At 41.2% G+C, this 26,111-nt stretch overlaps 1 protein-coding gene and 1 pseudogene across 2 annotated transcripts in view; both read right to left on the bottom strand.

Annotated features, from left to right (window-relative positions):
- Nucleotides 1-6,275, bottom strand: part of EXOC4 (exocyst complex component 4) — an 806,466-nt gene extending 800,191 nt beyond the window's left edge. For both annotated transcript variants that reach the window (XM_070787321.1, XM_070787322.1), the window contains exon 1: nucleotides 6,127-6,275. In XM_070787321.1, the coding sequence (XP_070643422.1) occupies nucleotides 6,127-6,212 (86 nt within the window). In that variant the 5' untranslated portion in view covers nucleotides 6,213-6,275. The remainder of the gene's footprint in view (nucleotides 1-6,126) is intronic.
- A 12,474-nt stretch (nucleotides 6,276-18,749) lies between these two features.
- LOC109558127 (large ribosomal subunit protein uL18-like) lies at nucleotides 18,750-20,405 on the bottom strand (annotated as a pseudogene).
- Nucleotides 20,406-26,111: the final 5,706 nt, after the last annotated feature.

The raw sequence follows: 26,111 nt of genomic DNA, 5'->3' as shown, positions 1-26,111 counted from the left end.
GTGGGTTTATTTTAGAAATTGATTGGCTAATTCTAAAATGGACATGGAAATGCAAAGAACCTAGAAGGGCCAAAATTAACTTTGGAAAAGTAGAAGAGAGCTGGAAAGCTTATGTTGCCTGTCTCCAAGACTTACAAAGGCAGAAATCAAGACCGTGCAGCATTGTTATTAAGATAAACAGACTAGAGGGTCAAAAAATAGATCCACACTGGCCACCCGATTTTCGATAAAGGTACAAAAGAAATTCAGGGGAAAAAGAACAGTCTTTTAAACAAGTGGTGTTGGGAACAACAGGGTATCCTTACAAAAAAACTGAACTGGAAAAAGAATTAACAAGGATGCCGGGAGTGTCTATCTTGACATGGGTAGTGGTTACAAAAGCAAAAATTGTCATATACTTAATATGTGTGCACTTTGCTATATATATATACCCTAAAAATGGAGACAGTAAAGTTATAAGTTTAACACATAGAGTATGATATCATACTCATTTTTTTTTTATTATTTCTATCTATCCATCCAACATTTAATACAGAGAGACACACAGAGAAAGGGAGACAGAGAGAGATCTGAAATTAGGTTCAGCTAATACTAGTGATGGTAACTTAAGGAAAATAAAGTTTGGACTCATATTTCTTTACTTTCATCTGCAGTTTTCTGCATTTCCATTGTTTGATTACTTTACAATGAATATATACCATTTTTATAACAGTGCAATGATTTTTAAAAGCTTAAAGAAAATTTATTAACAATGGTTAATTCTAGGTGAAGAGAATATGAGTAATTTATATGTCTCTATCATTTTCTATATTTTTAATCCCCCCAGTTAAATATTTATACAATTACAAAGATATAGTATCATTTTTGTTATGCTAAAAATATGTTAACTTTGTTATAACTACAACTATGTACATGGACAGGATCTACATGAAAACCTTAAAAACAAAAACAGTATTTTGAGAAACGGGAGTTTTAGACGATGTTTCTCTTTGATTATTTTTTTTTAACAAGTTTGTGTGATACAATTTTTATAAAAGAAAATGGGAAAAGTTGTGATGACAAGCAGGCATAAAAAGAGAACAGAAAGCACAGAATGTTGGTGAAGACCTCACATATATACAACAATGGAGAAGATCGTCTTTTCAACAAATGGTGTGAGAACTGAACATTGACCACAAAAATCAGTCTAGACAGAGATCTTATAGCTTTCACAAAAATTAACTCAAAATGAATATGAGATCTAAATATCAAACACCTAGAAGTTAGCAAAGAAGAAAACTGAGATGACCTTGGGTACAGCAATGACTTTTTAGCTACATCAAAGACATGATCCATGAAAGAAACAAGTGACAGCTGGATTTTACTAAGAAGAAAAACTTTTGCTGATCATATCACCCAACATTAAACAGCCTGGATGGGAGAGGAGGTTGGAGAAGGGTGGTGGTGGTGGTGTAGTTGCTCAGTCGTGTCCGACTCTTGTGACCAAATGGACTGTGACCCGCCAGGCTCCTCTGTCCACAGGATTTTCCAGGCAAGAATACTGGAGTGGGTTGCCTCCACTCCAGGAAGATCCTCCTCCAGGGGATCTTCAAAACCCAGGGATCGAATCTAGGTCTTCCACATTGCCGATGGATTCTTTACCATCTGAGACACCAGGGAAGCTCAAGAATACTGGAGTGGATTGCCAAGCCCTCCCCCAGGGGATCTGCCCAACCCAAGGATCAAACCCAGGTCTCCCGGCATTGCAGGCGGATTCTTTACCGCTGAGCCACAGTGAAGCCGACAATCTCCAGGACTCTGCTCCAATGGCCTTTCCTGCCACAATTTGTGTCATGGACCTCAAAGCTGTTTGTTCAAAGCTCTAAACCAAAACGTGGACTCCTGCAACAAAGTGTACTTTGAATTAAATACAGGGCTGACCAAAATACTCTGAAGAGGAAGGGGCTTTAACAGGCGTCTACAATAAATGATTTTCTAAGTTTCTGGAATTCCAACTTCTGTGAAGACATAAAAGTTGATGACAATGTGCTCCTCTTACTGCCTTCAGACCTCCTTGCCATCTGTAAGCAGTGTCTGTCCACAAAAGCTCTGCTCTGAGGTTTCAAGGAGGTCTCCTCCAGTCACAGCTGAAGTTTGTCTTCTCAATTAAGCCAGCTATTAAAGGCCAACTTATAAAGAGAAGAGAGTCAACACTTAATTGGGAAGTAAATCACCTAACAGTAAGTGGTAGACACATTTCCCAATTAAAAATCTGACAAGACCTCACAAAAATAAAATAGCATCTCCAAAATGCCATCTTGCTTATTTCCCGTTTAGAAAGGCTGCCTGCCCCAACTTCACACCAAGCAAAAGGTTAGGGGGAAAAGATCAATAGAAAAGTAGGAAATGCTGTGTCTGCGTGTGTCCGTAAAACTGTCCAAATTATACATCAGCAGGTGATCAGGTCCACCGGATTACTTTCATTTTAAAGGGTCAGGGGCAAGACTTAAAACCAAAAGCTGTGGTTAACAGAAGCTTCCAAAATCAATCCTAAACACTATGTCTCATCAAAGTCCCACCTCACGAAAGAACCACCTCTTTTGTTAAACCCGAGTCCACTCTGAATTATCCGGCCGTCCTGAAATGGCTTTATTCAGTATTTTGCAAATGGTTAAGAACTGCACTTAGGAGTCTCAAAGCACTTAAATAACCCATCCACCAAATGTAACCCCTCCATTACAATTACACTATATTTTTTTACATCATTTTGACTTTTAAATGCCTTAAAGTGATGCACTATCACACTAGCAAAATAGTCACCATTTAATTACTTGGTAAATCCCATGGACAGAGGAGCCTGGTAGGCTACAGTCCATGGGGTCGCAGAGTCGGACACGACTGAACGACTTCACTTTTCTTTCATGGCTGCAAACAGTGATGAGGCTTGGGTATTCCCCATGTGTACTCTGACACTGTCCTCAGGTCAAAGCCTCATCCACCTACAGTCTTTTTCCAGTTAAAAGATGCTTCTAACAATAAATGGTGTTCCAACTAATAGGAATAGTATGAGAATATAAAGTGCTATGCTAATATTAATACATAATGGAGCACAGAAATGACACTTTTTACATATCAGAGAACTAAAGGAGAATTTTTAACATTCACTATTCAAAAAAGGAAAACAACTGCTCATTGATAGAAAAAGATAAAGCTAAACTAATCAAACTCTTCAAAGGACAATGGACTCTATCACTCACAAGCCATTTATTTTGTGACAACCTGACAGGTCCAAGGAAGCCTGCAAGAGAACTCACATGTACCAGAGACATCTTCAGGGATGTTCAGATTTTATAAACCTGAATCTAAAATGGTTTTCCTTTCTGAGGCTTGTTGCCAAAGCAACCAGGAAAGCTACAGTCTTTAAGAGAGAATTGGAAAAGAGGTTAAGGATAAGAGGAGGTAATCAAAGTTTCATGTGAGGAATTTACAATCATGAATGCAATGTTGCAAGAAAAGTAACAGGAAGAATACAAATTGAACAAATAGACAAAGCAGCAACTTCAGAGTCACAGAACAATCTACTAACAAGACATATGAATCCTCCATTCTTTTTATTCCCATTATATTGATATACATGACATACAACATTGTAATTATTTAAGGTACACAACATAATGATTTGAGATATACGTATATTGCAAAATGATTATCCCAATACGTTAGCATCCATCACCACAAATCTTTCCTCGTGATGAGAACTTTTAAGAGCTACTCTCTTATCAACTACTTTCCTCTTTGCATTCTTCCCTCAATTACGCCCCCGAAACTCCCGCATCCCAAATACCAAAGTAAAACTACCATTTTCCTCTCATTCACTGCTATTATTTATGAAATGGAAACCACTGGCTGTTTTCAGAGCACATCAGGGAGGAAACAAGGAATTAGCAACACCCAAATTTTCACTCCAACACCAAAATTTTCCTGTGACTCAGAGAAATGTTGAAATACTCTGAGACCAATAACATCCAGTCTTAAGGTCCTAAGTAACCATGATCCCCAATCCTTACTAAACTCGCCCAGGATGCTAGATCTGGATACTCCAATATAGCATGCTGGTAATAGATTATAATAAAGTAAAAATGTTATTCAAGTGATCTGAGGTGGCCAAGGATATGGAAGAAAAAATGAGTTAACAATATACAACAGAAGTCAGAGTAAAAATGTGCAGGTCCAAATCACGGTGGTAATGTGAAGGTAACAGAGAGAAACGAGCCACCAAATCATATCTCAGAACACCCAGCAGGATATTCCCCCTGAAGAACATACAGGCACAGTCGACCAAAGGCAACATATGTTTCCAATCAGTATCAGTTTTAAAAAAAAAGCTTTAGTTTGATATAAAGGTTTTTTCAAATATAGGACATTTTGGGTAAATTTAAATGACCTTTAAGAAAACTTATATACAAAAAAAAAAAAAAAACAAATGAGCAAAGACTACAAAATCATAAATACATAACTGAGCAGGTACATTTGTATATACTGCTATCTTCCCTAATCCCGACTCCACTTTTGTTGAAAATAACTGCTCCTTCTCCTAGATTGCCAGCACATTTCATCTGTCTCATCTAGCCTTATGTCACATTGTTACTTACATATTTTATCCCTCAAGTAGTCTATACTCTCAAGGGTACCATCATGTCAAATCCATGTTTGCAAAACTCGGGGCATTCACTCATTCATTGAACAAATATTTACTAACTACATAGTAAGTGCCAGGCTCTGTACAACACACTGACACTAAACTTGTACTGTTTAAATGAATGTTGACTATAAAGCAGAAATAAATAAATAAACAAGCTCAAAAAGGAATCCAAATAAATTCATGTATTATAGTTCCACAGGAGTGAAGCTGGGAAACTAAAAATATTCTACTTGGAGTTTTAGTATCATGATGAACATTTACACTACTTGTGTTTTGTCTTGGCAAGACTGGGTCCACAAGAAAACTGCATTTTCTCTGTATGACCTACCAAGTATATTACATATTTCCATACAGAGAAGAATTATCCTCTTAATCCTAAAGAAAATTTTGTAATAATGATTTCATATGTCACAATCTTACTTTCAGAGAGGCCTAAATACCCTTGAGATGGGTCTTTATCAGTCCATGAGTGGGTGGGCTGTTTTAAAATTTAGATCTGTTCATTCATTCAAATGCCTACTAACTACCAGATACTGTTGAGCCTAGGTTTTTAAAAGGTCATCAGAAGCCCTCCAAAACTTAACCGAAAGTTTAGCATAGGTGGGGGAAAGGGGGAGGGAGATGTTTCATTTTATTAAAAATACATGGGTTGAAATTCATATGCTAACAGCATAACGTGTCGTAATACATTTTGTTCAGCTTGCTTTTAGCCACTCCCTGTATCATCCTTAGCTGAATTTGAATGAATTATCCACCCTTACTAGAATTTACTTTAAGAAAAAGTGGCCCCTAGAAGGTCGACTACTTCTACCCCCACCATATACAGTCTGGGAAAATGATATGCAAAGAGGATAACTTGAAATTTGTTTTGCTTTTTAAAGACTAGATCGGAACACGAAGGCAGAACAAAAATCAGCACGGATGTGTGCCTTCAAATCCACAACTCTTCTAACCAGCTCACGACAGGCTCTCGTATTTGAGGCTGAGCCATCCATGCACAGGTGGTTGGAGGTGTTCAACGTGTGAAAACAAAATCTGCAATTCGTGACAGAGGTCTCCGGACGTCAGGGCCTGACACCCAGAAGTCCAGGGAACAAGGTGCCTTCCACAGTGAGCGATGCTGAAGACAATCAATCAATACATGTATGAGTAAGTGAACACACCTGGCTTTCTCTACCAAACCCCAAAGACCGTGCTTTTAGGGCCCGGGGACCCTAGTGGAAAGCTCTGGCAGTAAATTAGATAAACACTGAGAGGCCAGGCTCCTCCCTCTGGCCCAACCCCAGAGAAAAAGTGAGAACTGCGGGGGCCCTTGGGAGGGGCTGGGGGAGGCAAGGAGGGAAGGGAGGGGTCGGCAGGGTGGAACCCAGCTAACCCTTCTCCCTTCCAAAGCGGAAATCGAGCCGCTGCCCCCTGTCCCTGCCCCTGCCTCCAGCCTCCCTCACCTGATCACAGAGATGAGCAGCCCCGAGGGGTCTTTGCTTTTGCTGACTGTGCTTCTGTATTTCCCACCAGCTCCTTCTGCCGCCATCTTGGTGCAAGGGAGGGAGAGCGGGTGGGCTGGAAGGAACCAAGTGTAAACTCTGTAATTGACCTCTCTTTAGAGTGCACCAATGGGAGAAGTGAAGTCCAAAGTCACAGAACTGGATAACCCAATCGCTGAAGAGAGGAGGCGGGACGTAAGAAGTAAGTTTCAGGCCCCACGAGCTCTCTAAGCACTCTGGGAATTGTAGTTTCCTTCCGCGGTTCCAGGGCGCGCAGGAAAACTAAACCAGTTGCGATTTGGTGAAATCTTCTAATATCTTCATTTGTATTTATTCTGATCTTGAGTTTTTCCCCAGTTTTATTGTTTTTAGAATTTTATTAGTTTTTAAATCATATTTATCTGACGATGCCAAAGCGCGTACATGGGGTGTGTATTTCAGTAGGGTCTTGTGCTTGATGTCTGTATGACAAAGTTTTTACTTTAAACACAAGTAGTTTTTTAAAAATCCAATAAAATACGAAAATGGATAGATACAGAAATTCTTTTCTTTAGTATTATCTAAAACTAAATGCTTATGCATTAGTTTAATGTGTGAATTCAGTTATTTTATTTCCGGACAATTCTAAAAAATATGTAAGGAGTAACACACAAATGGATATTGATAAAGAAAACAGAAAAACCGGGAAACAAAACTGACCAGCTTCAGATTCCTTTTCTTCTCAAGCTAAATAAAATATAGTTGGCAATAATGCACAACTGTGCTTTATTAACATTTTTACTGGTAAGTTTTCATATGTCCTGCATCTGGCTCAACTGGCTTAGTCATAAATTCAGTAGATGAAATGAACAGAACAAGATTACCATAAGAATGGAAAGTGCATAAATTGAAGAGGGAAGGTAGTAAGTGAGCTGCTTAGTAGCAGTAGAGATTAAAGAACTTCCGAGATGAATAGAAAGCAGACAGAGTGGTCCTGGAGCTGTGAAATAGCGAGCGCAGAGCACCTCCACTACTTTGTTTAGGCAGGTATCAGCTGGCAGAGGTTCACAGTGATTTTATAAAATAACTTTCAGACACACCCACACACACATATACTTATTTTTTTAAGTGTTCATTACCTCTGGCTCAATAATTCCAGTTCTAGGGATTCTGATTCTAGAGAAATAGAGAGAGAGAACAAAATGTTAAATTTTTTAAAACAACATAGATGTATTAAGTAAATTATAGAACATCCACACAAGAATATAATATGTAGCCACTGGAAATCATAGTTTTAGTGGTTTTTAATGAAGAAAAGATGTTCGTGATGTACTTGCAAAAAGCAGGTTATAAAATTAAAGAATGCACGTATGTGAAAAGGGGTAATTGAGCCTAGTGCCTTAGGATGTGGGCAGTAAGAAGGGGAAAAAAAAAAAAAAAACAGGATCACCTCAGTTGAAACAGAAAAAGCTTTAGATAGAATCGAAAAACGTTTTCATGATGAAACACTCAGAAAACTGGAAGTAGAAGGGAATTTATTCAATATGATAAAGGTTGTTTATTAAAAAAAATACAGCTAATGGTATCAATGGTCAAAAACTGAATGCTTTCAAGCTATGATCAGGTACAAGACAAAGATGCCCACTTTGCCACTTCTATTCAGTGAAGTAATGAAAAGTCTAGCCAAAACAATTAGGCAAGTAAAAAAATAAAAGGCACTCAAATTAGAAAGGAAGAACTAAAACCATCTCTATGTGTAGACAACGTGGTTGACATATAGAAATCCTAAAGAATTTTTTTAAACTATTAGAGCTAATAAATTAATTCAGCAAGGCTGCAGGATGCAATATCAAAACAAAAATATCAATAGTATTTTTAGACACTAGCTATGAACAATCCAAAAAGGAAATTAACAAAACAATTCCATTTACAATAGCATCAAAAAAAGATAAAATATTTAACAATAAATTTAACCAAGGAGATGCAAGACTTAAACACTAAAAACTATAAAACTTTGCTGAAAGAAATTAAAGAAAATGTAAATAAATGGAAAGACATCCTGTGAGCATGGGTTGGAAGAATTAATATCATTAATATGTCAATACTCCCTAAAGCTATCTACACATTCAGTGCAATCCTTATGAGAGTTCCAATAGTCTTCTTGCAGCATTGGAAAACCTGATCCTAAAATTTAAATACAAGGAATTTACTGTATGGCAAGGAACCTCAAATAGCCAAGAAGAATCTTGAAAAAACTGTGGTATGATATGTGGTATATGATTGAAGTATCAACAAAATGTGCTGCTGCTGCTGCTGCTGCTAAGTCTCTTCAGTTGTGTCTGACTCTGTGCGACCCCATAGACAGCAGCCCACCAGGCTCCTCTGTCCCTGGGAGTCTCCAGGCAAGAATACTGGAGTGGGTTACCATTTCCTTCTCTAATAACAAAATGTGACATATCAACATCCAATGGAATATTATTCAACCATAAATGGAAATGAAATACTAATGCATGCTACATCATTGATGAAACTTGAAAACAATATACTAAGTGAAAGAAGTCAGACACAAAAGTCTGCACAGTGTATGATTCCATTTATAAAAAAAAAAAATTACCTAGATTAAAGGATTTCATACAAACAGAAAGCAGATGCGTGATTCGCGGGGGTTGAGAGGTGGGAATGGAGAACGACTGCTTTATAGACACAGGGGTCCTTGTGATTCACTCCCAGCCCTTCACCTGTTTGTTAGATTATCTTAGTGTGTGCATGCTCAGTTGTCTCCGACTCTTTGCAACCCCATGAGCTGTAGTGCACCAGGCTCCTCTGTCCATGGGATTTTCCAGGCAAGCATGCTGGAGTGAGTTGGCATTTCCTCCTCCAAGGGATCTTCCCAGCCCAGGAATCAAACCAGAGTCTCCAGTGTCTTCTTACTGGCAGGCAGATTCTTTACCACTGCACCACCAGAGATGCAGACTGTCTTAGGTGAGTTACTTAATCTTTCTGGGCATGACTTTCCTTATCAATAAAGCATATGATGATAGAACTTCCATTAGACAATTATAGTAAAACTGTGACATATACATGATCAGCACTTCATAAATAGTACATGAACCATGAACTTCCAGATGTTCAAGCTGGATTTAGAAAAGGCAGAGGCATCAGAGATCAAAATGCCAACATCTGTTGTATCATCGAAAAAGCAAGAGAGTTCCAGAAAAACGTCTATTTCTGCTTTATTGACTATGCCAAAGCCTTTGACTGTGTCAGTCAGTTTAGTTCAGTCGCTCCATCGTGTCCGACTCTTTGCAACCCCGTGGACTGCAGCACGCCAGGCCTCCCTGTCCGTCACCAACTGCCGGAGTTTATTCAAACTCACGTCCATCAAATCAGTGATGGCATCCAGCCATCTCATCCTCTGTCGTCCCCTTCTCCCCCGACCTTGAATCTTTCCCAGCATCAGGGTCGTTTCATACGAGCCAGTTCTTCCCATCAGGTAGCCAAAGTATTGGAGTTTCAGATTCAGCACCAGTCCTTCCAATGAATTCAGGACTGATTTCCTTTAGGATGGACTGGTTGGATCTCCTTGCAGTCCAAGGGACGGACTCTCAAGAGTCTTCTCCAACACCACAGTTCAAAAGCATCAATTCTTCAGTGCTCAGCTTTCTTTATAGTCCAACTCTCACATCCATACATGACCACTGGAAAAACCATAGCTTTGAGAAGATGAAGCTTTGTTGACAAGTAATGTCTCTGCTTTTCAATATGCTGTCTAGGTTGGTCATAACCTTCCTTACAAGGAGTAAGTGTCTTTTAATTTCATAGCTGCAATCACCATCTGCAGTGACTTTGGAGCCCAGAAAAATAAAGTCAGCCACTGTTTCCACTGTTTCCCCATGTATTTGCCATGAAGTGATGGGACCGGATGCCATGACTGTGTAGATCACAATAAACTGTGGAAAATTCTGAAAGGGATGGGAATACCAGACCTCCTGACCTGCCTCTTGAGAAATCTGTATGCAGGTCAGGAAGCAACAGTTAGAACTGGACATGGAACAACAGACTGGTTCCAAATAGGAAAAGGAGTATGTCAAGGCTGTATATCGTCACCATGCTTATTTAACTTATATGCAGAGTACATCATGAGAAATGCTGGGCTGGAAGAAGCACAAGCTGGAATCAAGATTGCCGGGAGAAATATCAATAACCTCAGATATGCAGATGACACCACCCTTAGGGCAGAAAGTAAAGAAGAACTAAAGAGCCTCTTGATGAAAGTAAAAGAGGAGAGTGAAAAAGTTGGTTTAAAACTCAACATTCAGAAAATGAAGATCATGGCATCTGGTCCCATCACTTCATGGCAAATAGATGGGGAAACAGTGGAAACAGTGACAGACTTTATTCTGGGGGGCTCCAAAATCACTGCAGATGGTGACTGCAGCCATGAAATTAAAAGACACTTACTCCTTGGAAGGAAAGTTATGACCAAACTAGACAGCATATTAAAAAGTAGAGACATTACTTTGCCAACAAAGATCCACCTAGTCAAGGCTATGGTTTTTCCAGTAGTCAAGTATGGATGTGAGAGTTGGACTATAAAGAACGCTGAGTGCTGAAGAATTGATGCTTTTGAACTGTGGTGTTGGAGAACACTTTTGACAGTCCCTTGGACTGCAAGGAGATCCAACCAGTCCATCCTAAAAGAAATCAGTCCTGAATATTCATTGGAAGGACTGATGCTGAAGCTGAAATTCCAGTACTTTGGTTACCTGATGTGAAGAACTGACTCATTTGAAAAGACCCTGATGCTGGGAAAGATTGAAGACAGGAGGAGAAGGGGATGACAGAGGATGAGATGGTTGGATGGCATCACGGACTCAATGGACATGAGTTTGAGTAAACACTGGGAGTTGGTGATGGATAGGGAGGCGTGGTATACCGCAGTCCACGGGGTCGCAAAGAGTTGGACACAACTGAGCGACTGAACTGAACTGGGTATTACAAAGTTGTTTTGAGGAGCAAGAAAAATGGAATTTTTCATTATTTTTAACACTTTACTGTGTTTTCCAAATTTTATCTGAATAGGCATTGCTTCTATAAGCAGAACTTATAAGGAAGAATTTGGAACAAAAAAAGAGCAAGAATTGGGTAAGCATCAAAAATGATGGGCTACTTTTGTCACACTGTTTCCAATGTTTCCCCATCTATTTCCCATGATGTGATGGGACCAGATGCCATGATCTTCGTTTTCTGAATGCTGAGCTTTAAGCCAACTTTTTTGCTCTCCACTTTCACTTTCATCAAGAGGCTTTTTAGTTCCTCTTCACTTTCTGCCATAAGGGTGGTGTCATCTGCATATCTCAGGTTATTGATATTTCTCCCGGCAATCTTGATTCCAGCTTGTATTTCTTCCAGTCCAGCATTTCTCAGGATGTACTCTGCATAGAAGTTAAATAAGCAGGGTGACAATATACAGCCTTGACGTACTCCTTTTCCTATTTGGAACCAGTCTGTTGTTCCATGTCCAGTTCTAACTGTTGCTTCCTGACCTGCATACAGATTTCTCAAGAGGTAGGTCAGGTGGTCTGGTATTCCCATCTTTTAGAATTTTCCACAGTTTATTGTGATCCACACAGTCAAAGGCTTTGGCATAGTCAATAAAGCAGAAATAGATGTTTTTCTGGAACTCTGTTGCTTTTTCCATGATCCAGCAGATGTTGGCAATTTGATCTTTGGTTCCTCTGCCTTTTCTAAAACCAGCTTGAACATCTGGAAGTTCACGGTTCACATATTGCTGAAGCCTGGCTTGGAGAATTTTGACCATTACTTTACTAGCATGTGAGATGAGTGAAATTGTGCGGTAGTTTGAGCATTCTTTGGCATTGCCTTTCTTTGGGATTGGAATGAAAACTGACCTTTTCCAGTCCTGTGGCCACTGCTGAGTTTTCCAAATTTGCTGGCATATTGAGTGCAGCACTTTCACAGCATCATCTTCCAGGATTTGAAATAGCTCAGCTGGAATTCCATCACCTCCACTAGCTTTGTTCGTAGTGATGCTTTCTAAGGCCCACTTGACTTGACATTCCAGGATGTCTGGCTCTAGATGAGCGATCATACCATCGTGATTATCTGGGTCATGAAGATCTTTTTTGTAGAGTTCTTCTGTGTATTCTTGCCACCTCTTCTTAATATCTTCTGCTTCTGTTAGGTCCATACCATTTCTGTCCTTTATCGAGCCCATCTTTGCATGAAATGTTCCCTTGATATCTCTAATTTTCTTGAAGAGATCTCTAGTCTTTCCCATTCTGTTGTTTCCCTCTATTTCTTTGCATTGATCGCTGAGAAAGGCTTTCTTATCTCTTCTTGCTATTCTTTGGAACTCTGCATTCAGATGCTTATATTTTTCCTTTTCTCCTTTGCTTTTCGCTTCTCTTCTTTTCACAGCTATTTGTAAGGCCTCCCCAGACAGCCATTTTGCTTTTTTGCATTTCTTTTCCATGAGGATGGTCGCCAAAGAATTGATGCTTTTGAACTGTGGTGTTGGAGAAGACTCTTGAGAGTCCCTTGCACTCCAAGGAGATCAAATCCTAAAGGAGATCAGTCCTGAGTATTTATTGGAAGGACTGACGTTGAAGCTGAAACTCCGATACTTTGGCCACCTGATGCAAAAGACCCTGATGCTGGGAAAGATTGAAGGTGGGAGGAGATGGGGACGACAGAGGGTGAGATGTTTGGATGGCATCACCAACTCAATGGACATGACTTTGAGGAAACTCAGGGAGATAGTGATGGACAGAGACACCTGGTGTGCTGCAGTCCACAGGGTCGCAAAGAATCTGATATTACTGAGGGACTGAAGTGAACTGAACTTGAAAGAAGAGGATGTCATGCTGTGTTGTGACTGACTGCCTTTAATGCTGAAAGAGACTACCTGAAGAGTATCATCACTAACCTAATTTCTAAAGAGAATACATACACCTCTGTAAGACTAAGGTCATATGGGTAAACTTATGTATGTCATAGAATATTTGCAAAAAATAAATTTTAAATATGTATTTAGGTAACATAAACATTGGAAGGAAAGTTATGACCAACCTCGATAGCATATTGAAAAGCAGAGACATTACTTTGCCAACAAAGGTCCGTCTAGTCAAGGCTATGGTTTTTCCTGTGGTCATGTATGGATGTGAGAGTTGGACTGTAAAGAAGGCTGAGTGCTGAAGAATTGATGCTTTTGAACTGTGGTGTTGGAGAAGACTCTTGAGAGTCCCTTGGACTGCAAGGAGATCCAATCAGTCCATTCTGAAGGAGATCAGTCCTGGGATTTCTTTGGAAGGAATGATGCTAAAGCTGAAACTCCAGTACTTTGGCTACCTCATGCGAAGAGTTGACTCATTGGGAAAGACTCTGATGCTGGGAGGGATTGGGGGCAGGAGGAGAAGGGGATGACAGAGGATGAGATGGCTGGATGGCATCACCGACTCAGTGGACATGAGTTTGGGTGAACTCCGGGAGTTGGTGATGGACAGGGAGGCCTGGTGTGCTGCGATTCATGGGGTCGCAAAGAGTCGGACACGACCGAGCAACTGAACTGAACTGAACTTTCGTCACACACTGCAAATGCAATTACATGATAATTAAATCAACACACCCCAATTAAACCTTCATTCAATACATTGTTTTCACAGGAAACCTTTGTACCATTGTACTTTTCATCTTCAGGTGACAACCACACCCTTTCTCATTGCTTCTATCCTAGGGGATCTAAACTAATTCTAAACTTGCACTAAACTCTTAACATGGGGAAAAATTTAGGGGAAGGCACAGTGCGTCTGCTCATTTGTAACATTCAACCTTCAACGCAAATTTCCAAACTCACCAGGCTACTTGGACCAACTAAGGCTATGAACATCAAAGTGATTTGATGGCATGGTAAAGAATCCTCCTGCAATACAGGAGATGCAGAAAATCTGGTGTTAGATTCCTGGGTTGGGAAGATCGCCTAGAGGAGGAAATGGCAACCCACTCCAGTATTCTTGCCTGAAAGATCTCATGGACAGAGGGCTACAGTCCATGGGATCACAAAGAGTCGGACACGACTGAGCACTCACATGCAAGCAGGGGATTGATGATAGACTTCTCTGTGTGGAGGGGCTGACATGCTATACAGGAAAAGAAATGACCGTGAACACAGCATTAATGCCCAAAGAACAAGAGTGTATACGTTGCAGATGTTTCCATGGGAAATAAGCAAGGAAGGCCAGGTTCCTACAGTGGTCTTCATGGTCTTCATAGGTGGGTTATAAGTAAACTTGACCTCCCCCACCCGCCCAAAAAAAGAGTACAGACTTAAAACACCTACGGAGGAGGTGAAGGGCCTTGCAGAACATGTTAAGGTACCATACAAAGTGGAGACATGCATCCTATGTTAAATGATTAATTTGAGTAAAACAAAGAATTCACAGAGAAAAAGTGGAGTCACGGGTGAAAAAATACATGGAGATCCGCTCAGAAAGGACCTTGAACCCCACGGCCAGGCATCAGATATGTTTGTGCAGTGAAGGTGAGAGGCAGTGTATGCTCAGGTCTTGTTTTATGCTGTCTATTATATTGTAAACCAGAGCAGACTGTTTCTTATTATTACATTTGTAAATATACCCAGAGGCTCTTAAAGCCACAGGAACATCCAATTAAATTAAAAAGCTTTGACCTCTTTGGATGAGAGGCTCTATATAAATCCAAGGTATTGATATTCTTATTATGGTGGATAAATGAAATGTGTGAGTGAGGCTAGCTCAGCAGCAGAATGGTTTCCCTGAGATTCATAAAAAAAGTAATAATAATGCCAGACTGAGTCTGTGCAGGACACCCAGCACAGATCCAAGGGATTTTAAAAAAGAGTGTCTCATAATATTAGCCATGTGGGCAGAACTCTGAAAAAGGAGCTATTTCATGCCCCCATCAACATTGCCTGCTCACCCAAGATATAAAAAAAGGGCTTTAGGCATGGCTGAGTAAATCAAGGCAGAGCACATAGATTATAAACTGAAGGCAAAAGTCAATGATGCTTTCAGCATGAAAGAAGGAACTATTTTATTTATACAGGATTGGAATTTTATATCAGCTTTTTCAATTACTTTGGTTTAAATAAATCTTAAATAAATATGAGCTTAGATTAAGATATACACATATGGTATTCTGTTTGAAGGAAAAGAGTATAAGTAGATCACAGTAGGCCATGTCTCTCCCTGGTTGATTTTGTTTTTCGTATTCTCCATACCTGGTTTAGCCTGTGTTGTCTGATTCAGAATTGTGGTTTAATTCAAGTTGCATTTAATTTTCTGACTGTTTTAGGAAATTGACCAAAAATGATATTTTAAAAATTTAATTTGATTTTTGATATTTTATTTAATTAATTATTTTGGTGACTCCATGGGGGTATGCAGGGTCTTAGTTCTCCAAGCAGGGTAGAAGTTGTGCCCCCTGTAGTGGAAGCCTGGAGTCTTAACCACTGAACCACCGGGGAAGTCCTAGTATTTTTAATTATAAAGGACAACCTTGTTGAAAGAGGAGTGACTTTGTTTCTGTGGGATACAGCCTGAAGGCTTATAGCTAAGGCAGCAAGTACCCACCAGCTTCTCTCTAGATTCTATCAATCAAGAAACACCAAATGCATAGGATGTTGCAGGCACCACGTGAGCCAGATACCTTTGGCTGGGTGTCCCCTGAAGATTTCCAATCAACACCACCAACTGAACTTATTTTTCCTTCTTTCTATCCTTGGCTTCTCCTGTGTTTCCTGTTTCAATAAATGGCTCAAAAAAAAAAAAAAAAAAAATCTTGGCTAAAAAGATAACCTGCTGCAGAATGGGAAAAAAATATTTTCAAATCCTATATATCTGACAGGAGTTTAGTATCCAGAAAATATAAAAAGTTTTTACTGCTCAGCAACAAAAAGGCAAATAAATAATCCAATGTTTTTAGTGAGCAAACTATCTGAATAGACGTTTTTCCAAAGGAGATATACAAATGGCCACACTCTCACAGGAAAAGATGCTCAACAAAATTAGTCATTAAGGAAATGCAAACAAAGACACCATGAGATACCACTTCACAACCACTAGGGTGGCTATAATTTAAAATATTTTAAAACAGGAAAATACGAAGTATTGGCAGGTGTGTGCAGGAATGGAACCCTGGTGAGAATAGAACCTGTGAGAATATAAAATGGTGCAGCTGCTTGGTGTAACAGTTTGATGGTTCCTCCAAAATTTAAATATAAAACGTTTAAATGTTCTGGACCTAAAGAGTGCCACGTACCCTGTGAATCTACTGAATGGCACCAAACTGTACACATTAAAATGGTTAATCTACTATTATAAATGTTACCCAAAAAGATATCTATATCTATCCTAGAGAGAAAGAGAGAGGAGACACATCACAGTAGAATTCTTTAAGTCTTCTTTCATCTAATCACCAAGTTCTACCAGTCTGACCTGCACAATGTTTCTTAAATGTGTCCCCTTCTCAGCATTCCCACTCCCACTCAGTTGACTGGGTCTTTATCATCTCTCCTGTCAACTGTTTCGATAGCTTCCCACTTGCTCTCCCCTCTTACACCACCTCCATTCCAATCTACTTACCACACTAGTCAAAATCTGTCAGTTCAGATTCATTGTACACAGCATTTGTGACCCTTGCTGATATTAAACAGTTATAACACTTAGAACTGGACATGGAACAACAGATTGGTTCCAAATAGGAAAAGAAGTACGTCAAGGCTGTATATTGTCACCCTGCTTATTTAACTTATATGCAGAGTACATCATGAGAAACGCTGGGCTGGAGGAAGTACAAGCTGGAATCAGGATTGCCAGGAGAAACATCAATAACCTCAGATATGCAGATGACACCACCCTTATGGCAGAAAGTGAAGAGGAACTCAAAAGCCTCTTGATGAAGGTGAAAGAGGAGAGTGAAAAAGTTGGTTTAAAGCTAACATTCAGAAAACGAAGATCGTGGCATCCGGTCCCATCACTTCACGGGAAATAGATGGGGAAACAATGGAAACAGTGTCAGACTTTATTTTTTGGGGCACCAAAATCAGTGCAGGTGGTGATTGCAGCCATGAAATTAAAAGACGCTTACTCCTTGGAAGGAAAGTTATGACCAACCTAGATAGCATATTCAAAAGCAGAGACATTACTTTGCCAACAAAGGTCCGTCTAATCAAGGCTATGGTTTTTCCAGTGTCATGTATGGATGTGAGAGATGGACTATGAAGAAAGCTGAGCGCCGAAGAATTCATGCTTTTGAACTGTGGTGTTGGAGGAGACTCTTGAGAGTCCCTTGGACTGCAAGGAGATCCAACCAGTCCATTCTGAAGGAGATCAGCCCTGGGATTTCTTTGGAAGGAATGATGCTAAAGCTGAAACTCCAGTACTTTGGCCACCTCATTCGAAGAGTTGACTCATTGGAAAAGACTCTGATGCTGGGAGGGATTGGGGACAGGACAAGAAGGGGACGACAGAGGATGAGATAGCTGGATGGGATCACCAACTCGATGGACGTGAGTCTGAGTGAATTCCAGGAGTTGGTGATGGACAGGGAGGCCTGGCGTGCTGCGATTCATGGGGTCGCAAAGAGTCGGACACGACTGAGCGACTGATCTGATCTGAACTGAAAGTAGTTGCCAGGAGGAGAACTTTGAAATGGAAGCTGAACTGAACTGAACTGAAGAGGTTTTGTTTATCAACAAATGACTTAGGCATCGAACTTTGCACTATGGATTATATGCACTATATCAAATAATTATGCACCATATCAAATCTATCACTCTATGAGTAGAAATTAAGGCTTTGTGTCATTTTCATATGTTGTAGTATTTCTTCAAATAAATCTCTCCTCTAAACAAACAAAAAAAGCAGGAATCTGATCCTTCTATTCCCACATGAAAAACCTCTAAGGTTTCCCATTGTGCAAAACATGATTCTTCATATTGTTTACTAGAAATCCAGTTCTAAAGTGCCTTTCCAGCTTCCTTGTTAATTACTCCCTGTTGTATCCGACTCTCTAGCCATGACCCAAATATGCCAGGACCACCAGGGAACTCCTACCAGGTATTCTTAAATTTCTCTTTTCCTACCTATTTTTACTCAGCCTAAAATGTCTTGGAGCCTGGATACCACATCTGTGAAAATGTGGTTACCTAGCTCCAGGTTTGTTGAGATACTCAGTGACTCAAGTGGTAAAGAATCTGCCTGCAATGCAGAAGACTGAGTTTGATCCCTAGGTCAGGAAGATCCCCTGGAGAAGGGAATGGCTACCCACTCCAGTATTCTTGCCTGGAGAATTCCATGGACAGAGGAGCCTGATGGACTATAGTCCATGGGGTCACAAAAAATCAGACACAACCGAGCAACTAACACTTTCACACTTTGAAAGATAGTAAGCCATGCTTGTAAGGAAGCTCAGCCTACAGTTATTTTTAAGAAAAAATGTTTTTCAATTCACCTGGTTAAAATTCTGCTTATTTTTTTAGCCTTGTGCAATAACTTTATTATTGACTTTATCTGAAAAATCTTGATAGAAAATTGTGGTTTGGTTTATCAACTCTCAGCAGGCTGTTCCTGAGCTCTAAGAAAGCTTCCCTTCTTCTGAACTACTCAGTCTTTCTTCTGGACAAGTGACATTTTGGGAATGCTCTACCTCTTCTTTTTAACATTTTTTTCTTAGGCTTCTTCTCATCCACTGGATTCTCTCATATTGCAGGGTGAACTTTCTTATGCTTTTCCTCCATCATGTCTGCAGTTACATTGTTCTCTACGTATTGAGAGGACTGTTTCTTGTAAGCATCCTCATCTTCTTCATTCAGGTAACACATATAATTTGCAGTATGCTGCCCCATGATGTGTTTTTAGTGTCCCTCAGCACTGAATTCTTTGCTTTCTGAATCATAACCAGGGAACCACATGGCACTATGAGGGATAGACAAGCCTCCATCGACAGCTCCCTTTCGGGCCCCCCAAACTTTTTTTCCAGTAGTAGTCCTGGCAAACCAGTCAATCCTGAAGGAGATCAACCCTGAATGTTCTTTGGAAGGACTGATGCTGAAGATGAAGCTCCAATAGTTTGGCCACCTGATGCAGAGTCAACTCTTTGGAAAAGACACTGATGTAGGGAAAGACTGAGCAGAAGGAGAAGGGGGTAGCAGAGAATCAGGTGGTTAGATAGCATCACCAACTCAACGGACATGAATTTGAGCAAACTCCAGGAAACAGCGGAGGACTCAAGAGCCTGGCGTGCTTCAGTCCACGGGGTTGCAAAGAGTCAGACATGACTTAGCAACTGAACAACAGCGATCCTGGCAAGCTCTGCATCCAAATAACACATGAAGACACCAGACTGACCATCAGTGTTTTCCACATTGTATTCATCTCTAGCCATCTCGACATGGCCTTCATAAATTCTGTCCACACCAAACCTATTAAGAAGCCTGCTGGCCAGCAGCAAGCCACTACAATATGCTGCGGCATCATTTGTCAGGTCAGCCTTCACACCACACTTTGGGAGTTCGTGAGCATAAACCGCACCAGCTGTCATATCTCCTTCTATATGGGTGTAAGCAATCTGACAAATGATATCCCTGTTGCTTACATGAACTATCATTCTATATTTGGGTGTATGATACTTATTTTTATCTTGGATTACAAATCGTTTCTGAGCAGAGCAGTCAGTTTTGCCCTCTCTCCGTCTTATGAATTTAACTTGGTATCTCTTGAAGTATGGCTTCCTAGGTGGGTCAATGGTAAAGAATCTCCCTGCCAATGCAGGAGATGTGAGTTCGATCCCTGGGTTGGGAAGATTCCCTGGAGAAGGAAATGGCAGCCCACTCTAGTATTCTTACCTGGAAAATCCCATGGACAGAGAAGCCTGGCGGGCTATAGTCCATGTGGTTGCAAAGAGTTGGACCCAAATGAGTGACTGAGCACACTCTTGGTGGTTGTGGTGGTTTAGTCGCTAAGTCGTGTCTGACTCTTGCGACCCCATAGACTGTAGCCTGCCAGGCTCCTCTGTCCGTGGGATTTTCCAGGAAAGAATACTGGAGTGGGTTGCTATTTCCATCTCCAGGGGATCTTCCTGACCCAGGAACTGAACCCAGGTCTCCTGCACCTCAGGCAGATTCTTTACCCACTGAGCTATGAGGGAAGCCCAAGCACAGTCTTGAAGTAGGCCTTATGCCTGACAACTTTGATAAACCCCATCCTGCAAGTCAGAGCACCAACTCTGTGGCTTGCCACGAAGCTGCAGAATTAGCACAGCTCTGGGGGTGGGGTGGAGGTCAGTTCAGTTCAGTTCAGTTGCTCAGTCGTGTCTGACTCTTTGCGACCCCATGAATCTCGCAGCACACCAGGCCTCCCTGTCCATCACCAACTCCCAGAGTTCACCCAAACTCATGTCCGCTGAGTCAGTGATGCCATCCAGCCATCTCATCCTCTGTCGTCCCCTTCTCGTCCTGCCCCCAATTCCTCCCAGCATCGGAGTCTTTTCCAATGAGTCAACTCTTCGCATGAGGTGGCCAAAGTACTGGAGTTTCAGCTTTAGCATCATTCCTTCCAAAGAAATCCCAGGGCTGATCTCCTTCACAATGGACTGGTTGGATCTCCTTGCAGTCCAAGGGACTCTCAAGAGTCTCCTCCAACACCACAGTTCAAAAGCATCAGTTCTTTGGCTCTCATCCATATATGACCACCGGAAAAACCATAGCCTTGACTAGATTGACCTTTGTTGGCAAAGTAATATCTCTGCTTTTGAATATGCTATCTAGGTTGGTCATAACTTTCCTTCCAAGCAGTAAGTGTCTTTTCATTTCATGGCTGCAATCACCATCTGCAGTGATTTTAGAGTCCCCAAAAATAAAGTCTGACACTGTTTCTGCTGTTTCCCCATCTATTCAGGGGGTAATAAATTCTGCTTACATTTTAAGCCAAAGGTTATTGTTGAAATCTGGCCTCAGTACACAGGTAATGGTTTAAAGCTTAGAGACAGAGTTCTGGGTGAAGTAGAAAGAAACAGCTTTATGGCTTTGTCAGGCAAAGGGGGCCATAGTGGACTGATGCCCCTAAGACTGTGTGTTCCACCCCAGAATGTGTAGTGAGGAGTCTTCCAGTGCTGAAGGTGTATGATCAGTTTGTAGACATTCTTCTGATTGTTGGTGCTGAGGTAATTGGAAATCAACATCAACCTTCTGGTTCCAACCAATCTGGGGTCCATGTGCTTGTGGGCAGCATACAGGTAACTTCTTCTACTTGGTGAGTGTCTGCAAGGCAGCTCAGAGGACATGGCTTAGAATATTATCTACAGTCCTTGAGGAAGAACTAAAGGTCCTTGACTTTGCTTAATGGCTAAATATTATTATTTGGTCTTGCCTGACTATTTTCCTTTCTTTCTGCATTTTCTTATTTCTCTGATTAAGTTTATCCTTTGATTAAAATTTTTTTGCAGACAAAAGGCAGGTGGGGGACATGGGTGGGGGGTCTATTCTGAGAAGGCCGCCTAGGGTCCAGCTCCATTACAAGGTCAGCAGCTCACCTGAGCACTTAGGCTCAACACATGTGCACACCACAGCTGCCTTAATTCTTGGTTAGTAGCAGTTATGACAAGAGAACATAATGGTTCCAGAGGATGTGCTTGTTCCCTTTAGTCTTGTTCACTTGTTTGAATTCATTTTCATACACTCAGTGGCTACCACAGAGCAGGGACTCCATATTTGTTGAACTGAAGCCTCTTCTCTACTATATTATATGATGAGGCTGAGGCTAAATCTTACAAAAATACTTGATTTTAAGGGAAATTACACCAGAGAGGCTGGTAAAAGTCACTGCAGTCATCAAACTAATAACAAGTGATTCAAACACAGTATTTTCTTTAGCAATTTTAAAAAGACTTCACCATTTAGTTGAATTCATTCAAACTTAAGTTACCTTTGGGGAGCAATTGCACTCATCTCACACGCTAGTAAAGTAATGCTCAAAATTCTCCAAGCCAGACTTCAGCAATACGTGAACCATGAACTTCCAGATGTTCAAGCTGGTTTTAGAAAAGGCAGAGGAACCAGAGACCAAATTGCCAACATCCACTGGATCATGGAAAAAGCAAGAGAGTTCCAGAAAAACATCTATTTCTGCTGTATTGACTATGCCAAAGCCTTTGACTGTGTGGATCCCAATAAACTATGGAAAATTCTGAAAGAGATGGGAATACCAGATGACCTGACCTGCCTCTTGAGAAACCTATATGCAGGTCAGGAAGCAACAGTTAGAACTGGACATGGAACAACAGACTGCTTCCAAATAGGAAAAGGAGTACGTCAAGGCTGTATATTGTCACCCGGCTTACTTAAGTTCTGTGCAGAGTACATCCTGAGAAACGCTGGGCTGGAAGAAGCACAAGCTAGAATCAAGGTTGCCAGGAGAAATATCAGTCACCTCAGATATGCAGATGACACCACTCTTGTGGCAGAAAGTGAAGAGGAACTAAAAAGCCTCTTGATGAAGGTGAAAGAGGAGAGTGAAAAAGTTGGCTTAAAACTCAACATTCAGAAAACGAAGATCATGGCATCTGGTCCCATCACTTCATGGGAAATAGATGTGGAAACAGTGTCAGACTTTATTTTGGGGGGCTCCAAAATCACTGCAGATGGTGATTGCAGCCATGAAATTAAAAGACGCCTGCTCCTTGGAAGAAAAGTTATGACCAACCTAGATAGCATATTAAAAAGCAGAGACATTACTTTGCCAACAAAGGTCCATCTAGTCAAGGCTATGGTTTTTCCAGTGGTCATGTATGGATGTGAGAGTTGCACTGTGAATAAAGCTGAGCGCCGAAGAACTGATGCTTTTGAACTGTGGCATTGGAGAAGACTCTTGAGAGTCCCTTGGACTGCAAGGAGATCCAACCAGTCCATTGTGAAGGAGATCAGCCCTGGGATTTCTTTGGAAGGAATGATGCTAAAGCTGAAACTCCAGTACTTTGGCCACCTCATGCGAAGAGTTGACTCATTGGAAAAGACTCTGATGCTGGGAGGGATTGGGGGCAGGAGGAGAAGGGGATGACAGAGGATGAGATGGCTGGATGGCATCACTGACTCGATGGACGTGAGTCTGAGTGAACTCCAGGAGTTGGTGATGGACAGGGAGGCCTGGCGTGCTGCGATTCATGGGGTCGCAGAGTCGAACACGACTGAGCGACTGAACTGAACTGAACAAAAGTAGAAACATTTTGATAGATTTATAGATTGTAATATCATCTTAATATGTAAAATCAGATGGAACATTAAAACAGAATCAGCACTACCATTTCATATCTGAAATTTTTCATACTGTCTGGAGTAAAATTTTCTAATGCACTATTTAAATTTTTCACATGTATAAGTAAAACTGTAAATAATACAAAAATCCATGTGCTTGTTCTGCAAAAATGCTTAGAGATGTTTATTGTAGAATGATGCAATTACAAAAAATATAAAAGCATTTGAATTACTATTTAATTACTTATCTGATGCTCTTTTCTGTCCTTATATGACTCAGTAGCAATTTAGGAAACAAAGCAAACTTATACCAGTCAGTTATGTATTAATAATGATGCTGTCCATTCTAAGATTTCAAGTACAGGTTTCCTCAATGTCCACAGTTAGAGGGTTCTGATGGCACACAGAGCGTGGGCGGCTGCAACAGCGCACATAGTGCGGGCGGCTGAGATGGTGCACATGCGTGGCCTAGAGGAGCTACCCCACATCCGAGGCTAGGGGCAGAAGCTGGGAGGACCCCGTGCCCAAGAGGTGGCGGCCAAGAGGAGTTACCCCACGTCCGAGGTCAGGGGCAGCGGCCGAGAGTGCCAGGCTGCAACGGTGCAGGAATGGCAGCAAGGAGCTACCGTGCATCCGAGGTCAGGGGCGGCAGCGGAGAGTGCCAGGCTGCTATAGCGCAGGAGCAGTGGAGAGGAGCTACCCGCCTGCCAGAGGCCAGGGTGGGAGACCGGGAGGAGCAACCCCAGGTCCAAGGAGCGGTGACTGCGTGGGTGCAGGAGGGCCTAGAGGAGCCATTCCACGTTCAAGGTCAGGAGGGGTGGCGGTGAGGAGACACCCCTTGTCTAAGGTAAGGAGCAGCGGCAGCGCTTTGCTGGAGCAGCCGTGAAGAGATACCCCACACCCAAGGTAAGAGAAACCCAAGTAAGAGGGTAGGTGTTGCAAGAGGGCATCAGAGGGCAGACACATTGAAACCATAGTCACAGAAAACTAGTCAATCTAATCACACTAGGACCACAGCCTTGGCTAACTCAATGAAATTAAGCCACGCCCATGGGGCCACCCAAGATGGGCGGGTCATGGTGGAGAGGTCTGACAGAATATGGTCCACTGGAGAAGGGCATGGCAAACCACTTCAGTATTCTTGCCTTGAGAACCCCATGAACAGTATGAAAAGGCAAAATGATAGGATACTAAAAGAGGAACTCCCCAGGTCAGTAGGTGCCCAATATGCTACTGGAGATCAGTGGAGAAATAACTCCAGAAAGAATGAAGGGAGGGAGCCAAAGCAAAAACAATACCCAGCTGTGGATGTGACTGGTGATAGAAGCAAGGTCCGATGTTATAAAAAGCAATATTGCATAGGAACCTGGAATGTCAGGTCCATGAATCAAGGCAAATTGGAAGTGGTCAAACAAGAGATGGCAAGCATGAACATTGACATTCTAGGAATCAGCGAACTAAAATTACTGGAATGGGTGAATTTAATTCCAATGACCATTATATCTACTACTGTGGGCAGGAATCCCTTAGAAGAAATGGAGTAGCCATCATGGTCAACAAAAGAGTCTGAAATGCAGTACTTGGATGCAATCTCTAAAATGACAGAATGATCTCTGTTCATTTCCAAGGCAAACCATTCAATATCATGGTAATCCAAGTCTATGTCCCAACCAGTAACGCTGAAGAAGCTGAAGTTGAACGGTTCTTTGAAGACCTACAAGACCTTTTAGAACTAACACCCAAAAAAATGTCCTTTTCATTATAGGGGACTGGAATGCAAAAGTAGGAAGTCAAGAAACACCTGGAGTAACAGGCAAATTTGGCCTTGGAATACGGAATGAAGCAGGGCAAAGACTAATAGAGTTTTGCCAAGAAAATGCACTGGTCATAGCAAACACCCTCTTCCAACAACACAAGAGAAGACTCTACAATGGACATCCCCAGATGGTCAACACCAAAATCAGATTGATTATATTCTTTGCAGCCAAAGATGGAGAAACTCTCTATACAGCCGACAAAAACAAGACCAGGAGCTGACTGTGGCTCAGATCATGAACTCCTTATTGCCAAATTCAGACTTAAATTGAAGACAGTAGGAAAAACCACTAGACGAGTCAGGTATGACCTAAATCAAATTCCTTATGATTATACAGTGGAAGTGAGAAATAGATTTAAGGGACTAGATCTGATAGATAGAGAGCCTGATGAGCTATGGAATGAGGTTCGTGACATTGTACAGGAGACAGGGATCAAGACCATCCCATGGAAAAGAAATGCAAAAAAGCAAAATGGCTGTCTGAGGAGGCCTTACAAATAGCTGTGAAAGGAAGAGACACAAAAAGCAAAGGAGAAAAGGAAAGATATAAGCATCTGAATGCAGAGTTCCAAAGAAGAGCAAGAAGAGATAAGAAAGCCTTCCTCAGTGATCAATGCAAAGAAATAGAGGGAAACAACAGAATGGGAAAGACTAGAGATCTCTTCAAGAAAATTAGAGATACCAAGGGAACATTTCATGCAAAGATGGGCTTGATAAAGGACAGAAATGATATGGACATAACAGAAGCAGTAGATATTAAGAAGAGGTGGCAGGAATACACAGAAGAACTGTACAAAAAAGATCTTCATGACCCAGATAATCACGATGGTGTGATCACTGACCTAG

Source organism: Bos indicus, chromosome 4 (assembly GCF_029378745.1).
Source record: "Bos indicus isolate NIAB-ARS_2022 breed Sahiwal x Tharparkar chromosome 4, NIAB-ARS_B.indTharparkar_mat_pri_1.0, whole genome shotgun sequence".
Taxonomy (NCBI): domain Eukaryota; kingdom Metazoa; phylum Chordata; class Mammalia; order Artiodactyla; family Bovidae; genus Bos; species Bos indicus.
This window is presented reverse-complemented; position numbering and strand designations above follow the sequence as displayed.